Raw genomic sequence first — 14,502 nt, forward strand, 5'->3', positions numbered from 1 at the left:
TATCTAAAAAGATATGTAACCAATTTACAGTAATTTATTTTAAATTGTCCTTTTCTTAATTTATGCTAATGCAGGCGCAGGCGAGCGAAAAGTCTGAGGACAATGAATCGTCTGATTATGCTTCGCTACTGACTAACAGACAAGTAAAAAGGTCGAGCTTGACAGTTGAGATAGTTAAACAAATCGTAATGTCTTATAATCGTAAAGAATTCTGTTATTTATATGTGGATTTGCATAAAATAATATAGCAGTGAGAATAACACAAGTTTTACGTTTCCTTTAAGAATTTCATACATCCAAATTTTTAATAAAATTGATAAATTTCTCATTTTCTAATATCTAAATTAACAAATTAATCAATAAAAATGTTTATAATAATTACAGCTTTTTTCAGTTCGAATCATTGCGTATTAATGTCAAAATATTGAATTTATGTAGTGATTGACAAACGAATCTTGTACTTAAATGATGATTTAATTTATAATTTCAATTAAAAATAATACAGCTATTTTTTTAAGCCAATAAACCCTTAAATGCAATATAAATTAAACATTGGCATTTTCAATAATCGGTTTTTTTTGTTATTAAGGTTTTAAGCAAACAAACTAATGAAAAATAGTAATTTATCCCTTTGCTCTTAAAAATCATTAATTCTTAGTATTTAAAATATAATCTTTTCATGACGATAACATGCAATTAATAATACTTAAGTACATACCAAATTAATTGTATAATTTCCAACCAGCTGTATAATTATTATTATATGTCTGTATAATCATTATTCAAATGTTGAAATTGGGAATTGAATCATGATCTTTAAATGCTGTTGATCAGAGAACAATAATCAGTTTTTTGAATTAATTGAATTAATATGTAAAATCTTAATGTAATTCACAATTTCATTGTTTATGATAAAATTTATATTTTTCATGGTTTTGTGATAATGTAATATGTAATATAATATACCATGTCTGGAATATTATTCATTTATCATGCTATGTAATATTATTTTTTGTTGTACATTTATATTTCTGCAATAAAAATAATACTTATATCAATTTTTTGACTTTTTATTACCATATTACAATGCAACAGATTATTTAAAAAAAAGCCCGCCCGCTACACCAAGTTGTTAGAGAGAGACAGAATATTACTTTAGAGAGAGACAACTTTGAACCAGTTGGTATCCCTGAGTGGCGGATCTATAAAAGTATATTAGTCTATGGAGAGAGGGGAAGACGCTTGCCGTTCATCGTTGCTTCCACCAACCCCCTCCTCTTTCTACCGCTCCGCAAACTACCAGTTGCACCAACCTTCCCGTGTATCTTCTCCGTCAATCCACAAATGTTGCTAGTACAGAAATTATACCAGAGATAACAATTCTTCGTAACGTAGATCGTTACAATATATTAATATTGATGAACTATTAAAAAAAAAAATGTTACCTACATCCTACGCTATGATTTCCTTTATTCATATTAATAAGGTACATTTCCTTTTTTAAGGTATTTTTATTTGGTGTGCCGCGGAACAAATTCTATTCACCAGTGTGCCGTGAAGTAAATAAGTTTAGCAGACAATGGTTAGGTGGTCATTTTTTCGACAAGCGAAGTGTTTTTGGGACGAGATAATTGGAAGTAGTATCACTATGATATTTGAAGGACTAAAAGTATTTGTTTTGATTTCGTGCGTTGTACGACATTCAAATTTTCGCAGCTACGTATCCTGTTAATTTTTGTTAAGCATTCTGTATCTCAATAAATTGGTAGCTAGGTAATTTGTTGTCTACTAGATTAGAAGTAAATATCAAGATGTGGTTTTCATCAGTACTTAGATATGTGATTTTTATGTCTTTTGAGACCACTATTTGCTATGAACTTTTTAAAACAGACATCGCAATGATGTACCTTTTCACCAGTATGGTTCATTTTACGAATTTTGAGATAACTAGTGAAAGTGAATTTTAAATTATACATCGCATTGATGTGGTTTTTCAACAGTATGTATCATTTTATGTATTTTAAGTTCAATATTTCCTACGTATTTTTTAAAACACACATCACATTGATAAGGTTTGTTTTTATCAGGATGAATTTTTTTATGTGTTTTAAGATCACCAATCCGCTGGAAATTCTTTAAACACACGTCGCATTGATGTGGTTTTTTTTTATCAGTATGTGTTTTTTTATGTATTTTGAGAACATGAATTTGCTGAAATTTTTTTAAACACACGTCGCATTGATGTGGTTTTTCACCAGTATGTGTCATTTTATGTATTTTGAGAATATTAATTCGCGTGAATTTTTTAAAACACACATCGCACTGGTGTGGTTCTGTACCGCTATGTTTCATTTGATGGAATTTGAGACCACTAATTTGACGAAATTTTTGTAAACACACATCGCATTGATATGGTTTTTCACCAGTATGTGTCAATTGATGTCTTTTGAGATCACTATTTACTATGAACTTTTTAAAACACACATCGCACTGATATGCTTTTTCACCAGAATGTATCCTTTTATGAATTTTGAGATAACCAAGATGCAGAAAATTTTTAAAGCACACATCGCATTGATGAGGTTTTTTATCAGTATGAGGTTTTTTATCAGTATGTGTTTTTTTATGTATTTTGAGAACATGAATTTGCTGAAATTTTTTTAAACACACGTCGCATTGATGTGGTTTTTCACCAGTATGTATCATTTTATGTGTTTTGAGAACATGCATTTGCTGGAATTTTTTTAAACACACATCGCATTGATGTGATTTTTCTCCAGTGTGTGACATTTTATGTGTTCTGAGATAACTAAGCTGCGTGAATTTTTTAAAACACACATCGCACTCGTGTGGTTCTGTACCGCTATGTTTCATTTGATGGAATTTGAGACCACTAATTTGACGAAATTTTTGTAAACACACATCGCATTGATATGGTTTTTCACCAGTATGTGTCAATTGATGTCTTTTGAGACTACCAATTGTAAGATATTTTTTAAAACACAGTTTGCATTGATTTGGGTTGTCACCAGTACACGTTTTGTATGTCCTGACAAGATGAGGCTTTATGCATGAAATGTAGTGACCATTAAGATGATTTACACATTTAAACACTCCATAACAACAATTGCAAATAAAATTACGTGCAAAATATGTAACTCTTCTCAACACAATTCGAACCTCTTTTGGCAAGTATAATTTCGAAACTTCCTGTTTTACGCTTTGTTCATCTATAGTTATCTCTGAATGCTGTATCATATCCATTTTATTGGTTGCATCTTTTATGTTGTTCCTGGTCAGGTTATTGTCAAGCGTTTCTTTTTTAACGACGTCCATTGGATTATATGTGACACGTTCCTGGGGAGAAATCTACAAAAAGAATTGGGTTGGTATATTTATTTCAACAATATTAAAACAAATAAATAAGAGAGTTATAAATAATACGTGTTTTTTTTTGCTAATATAGAACTTAAAAAAGGGTAAACTGTCAAACCGATGTGTAACACGCGTTAACTTTATGACATTTATGATTGGTTTACTCTGGCAAAGCAACACGAATAGAGTCACGTTAACAAATTTACCAAATCTACCTAGAAAATAAGTTGTCGATTCACGCAACTTATAGTTATTGGATTTTTCTCGCAAAATTGCGTTAAATGATTTGGGTCATTTTCACTTAACGGGTTTATTAGTATAGAAATATGCCGCATATGGATTGAGACCGATCTATAAACGTCCTTAATTTCCTAACATCCATAAAAACAGACCTTTGGGTTCAGTCTCCACGCTTATTAGGTCCCCATACACGTTTGAGTAATAGGTTGAACATGCCAGTTAATACGTAATGGCGGCTGTCACCCCCTTAAGGGGTGTTACCACCGAGGGTTGATAACAAGCCTCGTTATGAGAAGTAGGATGTTATCAGTCCCTCAGAAGTATCGATGTTCGACTAGCTCAGTCTTGAAGAGGAATTTCATCTAGTGAGGATTTGGAGTAGAAGGTGGATGCACCCGAGAATGGTGATCCACTAAAGGCACTTAATAATGATAACTCGCTTTAAAATATTTATAATTTATTGTCTATGGCACAATCTTTTACAGAGGTCAAGGTCACAGAATATTGTTCATAATAATATAAAGTTATTGAAGTATATATTTAAAGTATTTGTAGAAATTAATGTATTTTTAATAAATGTTTTTGTATATATAGTCTTTTAGTTACACATTCAGGTTTTCAATTAAAAGTAGACACTTATTATTTATTTGTTTAATTATTTACATAAAATCTTAATTTATTTAGCATATATTTATAATTTATAAAATATTCTTATATTTAGTTATTATTAAAAACTAAATCTTAAAACACTATTAAGTTTGAGAGGTAAACGTTCAATTAAATTTGAAAGATTATTCACGTATTTATTTTAGCGTTCATATAGAACGTCAGTTTATAAAATTCAGTACTCGTTTCGCGTTACTGTGAGGTGACGTCATCTGCGTATGACGTCTGCTTAGCGCGAGCGGGATTTCCGCTGAGAACTTTACGCGAGGGCGTAGTCCTAGAATTATCGAAACCCTCTAGCGGGTTACGGAGAACATCGTAGCTGTAGGGTCCGAACGGAACTGAACTTGAATTATCGAACCCCTTCGCGAAGATCTGAAGAGATCTAAAGCGGGTTACGGAGACGTCGCAGGAGCACGGCTCGGACGGATCTGATTTGATGAAAGAGATTATGCTCTTTTATAGAGGTCCAGAGGGACATCGGAGAGGGGGCTTTGCCAAAGAGAGAAAAACCTCCTGTCTCTTTCTCGTAAGAAAGAAAATACGTGGTTGTCAGTAAATACATGATGATTTCCTCAGAAAATGTATGTATAAGAAAGAATTGATTAATAGATAGTAAATTGGATATTTTTAAGAAAGCTAGAATAATCGGAAATAGAATATTTCTAACTTTTTAATTCTCCATACAACTCATCTCTTGAGTTGACATGTTGTATGAATTATTGTCTTTACCGCTAAAACCATTACAATATGTTAATAAAGTTTATAAGAATACTTAATTACTACATTCTAATAACATAAACAATATTCATTCTTTCATTTAAGTTATATAAATCAATAATCGCATCTCAAAAGTTCGACACAAAAGAATTCCCCTTTAGTTCGTTTATATTTTAAGATTGGGAACTTGTCTCGCTCACACGTACGAGATCTGACTACAGAGAATCTGTCTTAGAGTGTTCTCTTTCTTACTCACTGGGCTTCACAATGCGAGAGAATGAACAGCGCTGTCTCTGTTTAACATAAAGGGTTACATAGCATTTACTTAAGAAAGAAGATATATGACATTATTTATAAGATATTAGTACTTTCGACCGAAGGTACTTGATGGAATTTGAATTTAAATTCTAATGGATTCAAACTCTGTACTATTCCATTTAAGTCGTTTTTTGCGACCCGGATTTCGCCTTTCGGCATCTTCAGGCGTCGTGTACACTCACCAAAGGCAAACACATTGACAACGAACACCCTTAACTGCACCAAGCATCACCTTCGCAAGTATCACCTTTATGTTAAGCCAGAGTAGGCCTTCCACAAGGCTTAATTACATTGGCAGACGCGCAGACCCAACCCGATCCAACAACCGTCGTGGCCAACGATTCAATCGCGTTGGTCGTTGCTTTTGATTGGTTTACAATAAACATAGTTTTGCTATTATTAAAAATATACGTTGACCGAAAACTAGATATTTCTTAGATTGGTGCTACACTGAACGTATTCTCGCGCAATTTTATGTCAAAAAACTGAGTTTTCAAACCTAGCGAGCATCTGATGAAATTTGTGCGGCCGTTTGACATTTATATAAAGTTTTGTATACTTATTCTTAATTTACATCATGAATAACTAGGCGAGCTTGAATCTCCAAGCCAATCGATTAAGACTAATTGTAGCGAGTAGGTATGGCTACATTTAAACTGGCGTGGCTAGTCCACACATTTTTTTGAGATTTCGCCATCTTGTAGTTGTTGAAATCGAGCAGTAGAATGAACGACCGTTTTCGTGGTTCGCGAGCGGGTGCGTATTCGGCTATTTTCATACGCTTTCGGCAATCTTCGCTTGCTAATGAATGGATCGCACGACGGAATAATAGAAAATTTTCCACTTTTGTCCCGATCACTCACGATCCTTGAAAACCATAGAGAATAGAGTTTGACAGTCGTGGCAGACAATCGGGCCAGACGCAATCTGCCAATGTAATTTGACCTACGGGTCTTTCTTCTACTGTCAGTGGCCGCTTATGTATAACTGTATTTGGCAAGCGTCGTTCCGGCCCAAAACAATCTCATTAGTTTAGCTATTTGTCGCATGATATCCAACATGCACCCATACCGTGTTATATTAAAGCCACTCGTAAGTTTTTGATTATTTTTTTTACACTATTCGAACCAGGGAACTGGCTTGCCCTACTTGTTGTAGTATAATAGGCTACACATAGATTTGAGGTATGGAAAAACATGGGATAAACATGTGTTATTAGTTACGTCTGTATGATAATAATATGCATTAAAGTCTGTTACGTCACTATAACGCACATCCAATATTATAGCGTCGTACGCACTGTTAATTCTGATTTTTAAGGCTTGACCGCCATAAAATACCCTGCTTTAGAATATTTGTCAACAGCGATGGCTTTTACATTACAATTACCTGTTTTTTTACCGTACAAATTGGTGGTTTATCATACTTTAACCATAATGGGAGACAAATAACCCGAAACCACTCCACAAACACTAAATGATACAATTTCACGCATGCATTTTAAAAAGAGTTCATTATGAAGGGTCGTTTCACACGAGACACTGGTATCTGAACTCCGGTGTCTCTCTCTGAACAGTCTGAACACTGCATTATTATACATATAAATGAACTTGACATAAGTGTTTCTCTGTCTGAACGCGCCTATTCATGCAGCGTCTCAAGACAATGGTGTCGCGTGTGAAACGGCTCTCAGTTTAAAACATGCATTTCAAATTCCAACCTTTAATAAGGAAAGAAAAGTAACACATTATACAATTTTATTAAACGAACCTGATGTAATGGTCTGAAATCTGAATACGAACAACCAGGTTGAGGATCTTCATTATCACAATATGATGTGTCAATTATGTCTTCGATAATCTCGCGCTTGATGACGGCTGGTTGATCATTTGTCTCAGACTTTATATCAGATAGGTCCGCTTTAAGGAACTGAAAGAGGCAAAGTAACACAGTAAAACCAGTTTCAGCTAACTATAATTATCATCACTATAAATTAGTAGGAAGGTATATAATAAATGTATTTCGGTTATAGTGCCGCAGATGACCGCATGACTATTTATCATTTTGTTGGCGGAAACAGTTTATTCCACGTAGACAATTATAAACAAACATACATTTCGATGCAGTATTATCACACACTAAGGTTTAGGTTAGGTTAGATTAGGTAAGGTCAGGTTATGTTTAGTCTAAAAAGAAAGTTATAAAAGGCACCATTACCTGTATTTCTTGAAACAAAGTTTAATATCATCGTAATGTTCCTACATATTTTGTCAAAAACGCAACAAAATAATATAATCTTATACTTATCGTTGATATTCCAAATTAATGATTGTGAAAGAGGACGTAGGAAACAGTATCAAAAAGACTAAGGCCATCCTCCCACGGCGCAACTGAAATCTGATGGAACTGGTTTGTGAAGGAACTCATAAACTGACCAATGTGATGCTTCGCACACGGCGCTACTGAAACCCAGTTGAAATAATAATCACATAACCTCAAACTATCAAACTGGACTGTCAGCTGTGTTGTACAAAAATTGACAATACGCGCGCTGCAGCGTTTACAATTATGTTATTTTAATTTTCCGATTAATATTTACTTTTGACGTATCTGGTTGTTTTGGTTTTTACGATATGACGCTAGCGGCTTTACGAAGTGCTACCAATTTTGGTAAGAAAATATGATTTTTCACCGAAATCTAATGATGTTGGTACTACTGTTTTACGGTGACTGGAAACTTCAGAGACCGCGCGACTAGCATGTCGCATCTCTTCGCGACCGTTTTGAAGCTGAGAGATTCCAGTCTCGCCGTCAGCGAGCCGCCATTGAAATACATTAGCTAGATACTGGCTGGAATTTTAGTTTCAGTTTCGACGGACATAAGTTGCGCCGTGGGAGGATGGCCTAACCTCGAAATACAAAAACTTCATCAAATATCCATATAACAATGTATAATAATAATTATAATCACTTGAATTAGTAGGTAACCTAACCTATATCACAAATGTATCGTAGCTATCAAAGTGTATAATTACCTAAGAGCGCGATGCTCAATCGTCTGTCACAGTGGCGCACCCAGGATTTAATATTGGGGGGGGGCCAAGGAGGATAATGTAAATTAGTCCCATAGGATCTTTTTCTTCTTCACACCCTAATTTCTCGTTTATCGCCCTTTTGTCTATTGCACTCGGTGTACCTATACCATGGTCCCCACATCCTGAAACGGGCCCTCAGGATAGGATATTTGGCGGGCCCCCTACCTACCGCGAACATTAAAGGCAGTGCGAAACACTACATTAACGTTTTTCAAATTGTGTTTTAGTTCAAATTAAGGGTACTCATACAGTGAAATATTGGCGATTTTTAATACATTTACTTTAATAATGGAGCAATCGAGTATCGACACATAATAATCAAAAAATATATTGCACAATTACATAATTGAACATGTTCATGGTTATGAAGTATAATAGCGCCGCAGGCGACTTTTTTATTATTAAAGCTAATGCATGATGTGTGTTTATCTCACTTATCTGGTCAACCCGACACGCCGGGCCCCCAGGCTAGAGCCCTGTCAGCCATTACCTACACCACTCCGGAATTCGGATGGACACCGAGAATTTTTTCACAGTTCCATTAGGGATTGGGTGTCTAAAATCATTCTGATAATTTTGGGGGGTGTCAGGGCCCCTTGGCCCCCCCTGGGTGCGCCACTGACAACGAGAGGGGCGGAAAAAGTAGGACCAGTCGTTGTGAATGTATCGGCTTTCTACTTTAGTCGAAAATGTCCACACTCAGAGTTCCCTGATAGAGTATATGCTTCATAACTTTGCACTCCAGCTCTAGGATGAAAATGATTTAACATATTCTAAAAACTTTTTTTTACATGTATTGTTTGTCTATTTATTTATTAGTAAATAATATATTATATTAATACAAGTAAATTTCATTTGATCTAATTTTATGCGAGGTAATTACGCAAAGAGGCTTATCAGTATAGTAAAGAGTGCAAAAAAGTGCAAAGTTATAAAACGTTTACTCTGGCAACCCTTCGATATGCAGTATTTACTAAATTAGCCGTACAATTTTAGAATATTAATGGAAGGGGTTGCATTATTTTATTCTGCTTTAGGGCGGCACTTTACCTAAAGACGTCACTGTGTCTATGTGCTTGGTCAAACGGAATCGTTGATGGAATCTACTATTGTTATTGAATATATATACAATTATAGTTACAGTGATTACAGTGAATTACAGTTGATTACAGATTACCCAGGATTTATTATTGGGGGGGGGGGGGGGGGGCGAAGGAGGAGAATGGAAATTAGTCCCATAGGCTCCTTTTCTTCTTCATATAAATATTTTTGAATAATTTCACAATACACGGCGATATATTTGTACAGTTTCTCCTAGTTTTTATTAAATTGGAGGCATAGTGGCGGTAACCGTTGAGCGTGTCATCAGCGACTGGCGGATTGGAAGTGAACAGCGACCATGCTGGACATGTGTACCTAGTATGCTGAAACATTGCTTAAATAATATCGGCTGTGCTACCCGCTTGGTCTAGAGCAGTGTTTCCCAAAGTTTGGTACGCATACCCCCTGGGGTACGGGAAGAGTTTGGTGGGGGTACGTGCTGCACCGGGTTATGGCTACGCCTGGTGCAACAAGCATTAATACAACATCCATGCTAGGTTTATCGCATGCGGAAGAAGAGCAATTGTTGGAATTACTAGCTTCAGACGGATTCTTGCAAAATAAATATAAGGAGTGTACTTAAACATCATTTAGGTTGCAAATGCAACATGTGTATCCAGTTTTAACAGAGAAATTCTTGAAATACATTGCCTTTTTAAACTTCATATCTATGTGAAGTTGCTTTTTCAGCATTTGTAGACATTAAGTCAAAAAAAGGAACAGCCTTTGGGTGTGGAACCGCATCTCAGATTAAAATTAATAACCAGGGAACCAAATTATGATGATCTGTCGTTTCAACATAAATAATTTCATCCTTCTCATGGTTTATAATGAATGTTATTTTTTTATAATATAACTTTGATTTATATTTTATTATGAATGAATTTTATTTTTCGTTTATTATTATTTTGTTTATGTACTACAAAAGGAATATATTTTGATTGTTATTAAAGTACTTATATGCATTTTTCTTTGACGAGGAGTACTCAGTGTTACGAAAATTATAGAAGGGGTACACAGATGTCGAAAGTTTGGGGAACACTGGTCTAGAGAGCTACAATATTTATGCCGATTTCCACCGAAAAAAATGTTCTTTTGATTTACACCACCACCGTAGTGGGTGTAGTCGTTCTTTTCGCCGAATGTTTATCGCAGATTTTTGGTTTTTTAATATTGAGGTTTCAACATATTAATTGAAAATGGACAAAAAAGTATTATTGCTTTTAAATTATACACAACCTACTCAATACAACACAGCCTAATATCTCGTTTATCGGTCTTTTGTCTATTGCACTCGGTGTACCTACACCATGGCCCCCACATCCTGAAACGGGCCCTCAGGCTAGGGCAGTGGTCGGCAAACTGCGGCTCTTTGGCCCCTTGAGCGCGGCTCTGCCGCAGATGCTCTCTGCCATATTTGATATGGTTACAAAGAAGAAGCAAAGAAAATGGAAGAGGATAACCGTAAATGTAATGTTGAATAGACCGAGACTTTGCGTTTATTCAAAACTTAAATGGCTTACCAACCTTTATTTATGTGTCGGGAAAAATTAGCGCATTCAAATTTAGAGAGATACTACAACTAAAAACTCGTAATTTTGCGCTAAATATTCTGTCGATTATGCAAGGAAGAAAGCAGCTGAGGAGAAGAGTCAAGAAAAATAAAGTTCTGTATTTAATTAGGTACTGAATAACATCTTTCAACAATGTTAATATTGCAAGTTTTGTGATTAGTAAAAAGATTTCCAAGAGAGGAAATCAAGAGTAAATTGAGAAATCGATTTATTGATGAGAACCTGGAATCGTGCTTAAAATTAAATCAACAACATACGAACCTGACTTACCCAAACTTTACAAGGAGATGCAAGGCCATTATTTACATTGAGTTTGTCAGTCATTGTCATGATTCAATTTTATGGATACCTGACTTACAATTTAATTTGTATTAATAAATAAGATCATTATTACGTATGATATTCAGTTTTATTCAGTGTACCTACCTATAATTTAATTATGACTTAAAACTTTAACTAAAGTTTATTAAGTAAATTAGCAGTGTACCTACTTACTACCTACGCATATAATTTCAGTTTAAGAAATTTGGCTCTCAAAAGAAATCTCAATCGTTGTACTGTTGATATTTGGCTCTATTGACTAATGAGTTTGCCGACCACTGGGCTAGGATATTTGACGGGCAGGGGGCTTAGATTAAAGACAGTGTAAAACACTACATTAACGTTTTTTAAATTGTGTTTTACTTCAAATTGAGGGTACTTATACAATGAATTATTGGCGATTTTCAATACATCTACTTTAATAATGGAGCTGTCGAGTATCGACACATAATAATCTGAAAATATATTGGACAATTATATAATTTAAAATGTTGTGATGATGTGTGTTTATCTCACTTATCTGGTCAACCCGACACGCCGGCCCCCCACAGCCCGGGCCCCCAGGCTAGAGCCCTGTCAACCCTCCCCAGCCATCACCTATACCACTCCAGAATTCGGGTGGACACCGAGAATTTCATTAGGGAACGGGTTTCTAAAAAAACCTGACATCAGTGTTTCGAAATTTTTGTGTTAGAAATTAAAATCTAAGAAATTTTACTAAAAAGGGTTCTGGAGAATTACAAATCATTTTTTGCCATGTTGTTTGTCTAAGCCCAAGGTATAGTTTATTGGCTTTCGATTTCAATGTGTAAAATCATTCTGATGATTTTCATATTTTGGGGGGGGCCAAGGCCCCCTGGCCCCCCCCTGGGTGCGCTACTGGTCTGTCATAACTATAATTTATTTACAACAAAACACTATCCAGAAAGCCTTTCATAGTTATGATCGAGTTGTCTATGGTCCACCAGATCTGCAACAGCTTCGTTCTGTTTTTCTATTGAAAATATTACCATATATAAAAATTCTCTTTTTCATAATTTAGGTAAATTCTTTTGTAATTGTTAAACGATGACAAAAATATGAAAAAATATAAAAATAAATTCAATAACTATAAATACACAATTAATATTTATTTAAAAAGATTAAATGTCTCCGCAATTTGTGAATTAATATTAATTATTTTTTGACCCATGTTTTTCGCGATACGGCAACACTTGCCGTTGAAATGTCAGCTGATATTGAAATGGTGTCATTTACAATTATTACAAATATGCCATGATGTGAATAATTATATAGAATGATTAAAACTAATATTACCATGTTGGTGTGTAGGTAACTAAGTACTTATATATTTCAACTACCTATATATTGGTTTAATATTACATAGATATCTAAATCCGAATAAGAAAAGTTAATTCATAATTCATTGACATCCAATCTCTTTGATTGACACCGACATTTCAATTCGATAATCGGTTTTACTAAATTAAGACATTAACAGAATCAACGAAAGTATAGGAAAATATGTCGTATTAAATGTCACGGATATTTAATAGTTGTTCAACAGTTTTAATTTGCAATAGGTAATTAAAATATCGTATATTTACCATCGTACCTACCTAGGCACATCGGTAGGTACCTAATCTTTTTCAATGACTTTTTTGTCATGTTATGAAATTTTACCTACCTACTCATAACATTATAATAATAATATATACTACCTGGTACCTAATAATGAGTAATGAATGAGTTAAGGACTGCTGACAATTATTCACAATATAATATTATCGTAAGTATTATGTTTCAATCGAAAACAAAAGATCTCGGTTCTCTATTTTCGAGATTGTCCATTATCGGCATTTTGCGCGAATTCTACATTCTATCCTGCGTACAACATTGTTCGCAATAACTGCAAACTCCAATATGCAATATCCATATTGAGATCAATTGTTAAATAAATTTGAGTGTATGGGCTGTATTATAGACATGTAAATTTATTTTGACAGCAGCTGTAAGTGGTAAATGGTAATACAGAAGGGGGCGAGTTCATAACAAAAGTAGTCAATGGTTAAGGATTCCTTATCTCTATAATCTATAGTTAACAGATGGATTTCGGCTACTTACCAATTTTACTGTAAGTTTATGGTAAGTACGAATTGAGCATTACGCCCTAAGTCATTTTTAAAGCTACATTTAATATCATCGTATGTCTTACGCTGTTTGTAGAAAAATCAACATTTTATAATAATAATCATTGTTATTCGCAATACAGTTATTGTAAAAAAAATCAGTTTCCAAAAACTAACCTCGAAACTGCAACTTGAATCGTCTGCTTTCTCCTGCTTTACACGAGTGCGGACTTCCGGGCTGTTTGGATGGCTAGTCTGTGTATCAAACAAATGTTTGCCTTCAGTATCAGATTGTTCTCCATCACATTCTCGCTTTACGTCCATTTTAATGGTAAATATTATGTCAGGAACAACGTGACAAACCGGATCCATTCAAGATATATTAATTTTAGAGAAGTGTTGCCGCAACACGTATAATAATTATCTATCGCCGAAATAAGTACTGAAAATTATATTCCGAGAAATTAAACACACACGGACAAGGTTTACAGTAGTTGTTTTAAACTTATATTATATTAAATTAATACAATCCAATAGAACACCTTATCACCTACCTATCTAGTATAACAAACACTTAATAATGGATAGGTAGGTACGCTAATTAATATTTTGTATAAAAAACCATAATCTAAAAACTTGGAAAAAAATTGCTCGAATAGCGTAAAAAAATCCCTTGACTGGTTTAAAAATGAAATTTTTCGATTCATCTGTACCTATGCATTTTTGATCGGAAGAGGTTGGTACATACCTAAATAAAAAGCGGTCTCGGAGTATCTCGAATTCTCCGTTATTATTTTCCGAGAAACAATAATCCTATACATTTTCAAGAGATGACAGCGCGTACTATATAATTTCCCAAATACTATAATTTTGGAGGCTCTATACTATAATTCCATTTAGAAAAGATGGCAACACTGATGGCTGCTATCATAGATAATATTATTTGGAAAGCCACGCTGTTTC

General features: G+C 34.4%; 1 protein-coding gene across 1 annotated transcript; it reads right to left on the bottom strand.

Annotated features, from left to right (window-relative positions):
* Positions 1 to 1,064: 1,064 nt before the first annotated feature.
* LOC147074102 (uncharacterized) lies at positions 1,065 to 13,920 on the bottom strand. Its single transcript, XM_085943577.1, has 3 exons — positions 13,717 to 13,920; positions 7,090 to 7,248; positions 1,065 to 3,369 (listed from the first exon to the last, which is right to left on the bottom strand). The coding sequence occupies exons 1-3, from the start codon at positions 13,909 to 13,911 to the stop codon at positions 1,969 to 1,971; spliced, it is 1,755 nt and encodes a 584-aa protein (XP_085799703.1). The 5' UTR covers positions 13,912 to 13,920; the 3' UTR covers positions 1,065 to 1,968.
* Positions 13,921 to 14,502: the final 582 nt, after the last annotated feature.

Source organism: Rhyacophila brunnea, unplaced genomic scaffold, assembly GCF_057557595.1.
Source record: "Rhyacophila brunnea isolate RB1 unplaced genomic scaffold, BYU_Rbru_1.0 scaffold_16, whole genome shotgun sequence".
In the NCBI taxonomy this organism is placed as follows: Eukaryota; Metazoa; Arthropoda; class Insecta; order Trichoptera; family Rhyacophilidae; genus Rhyacophila; species Rhyacophila brunnea.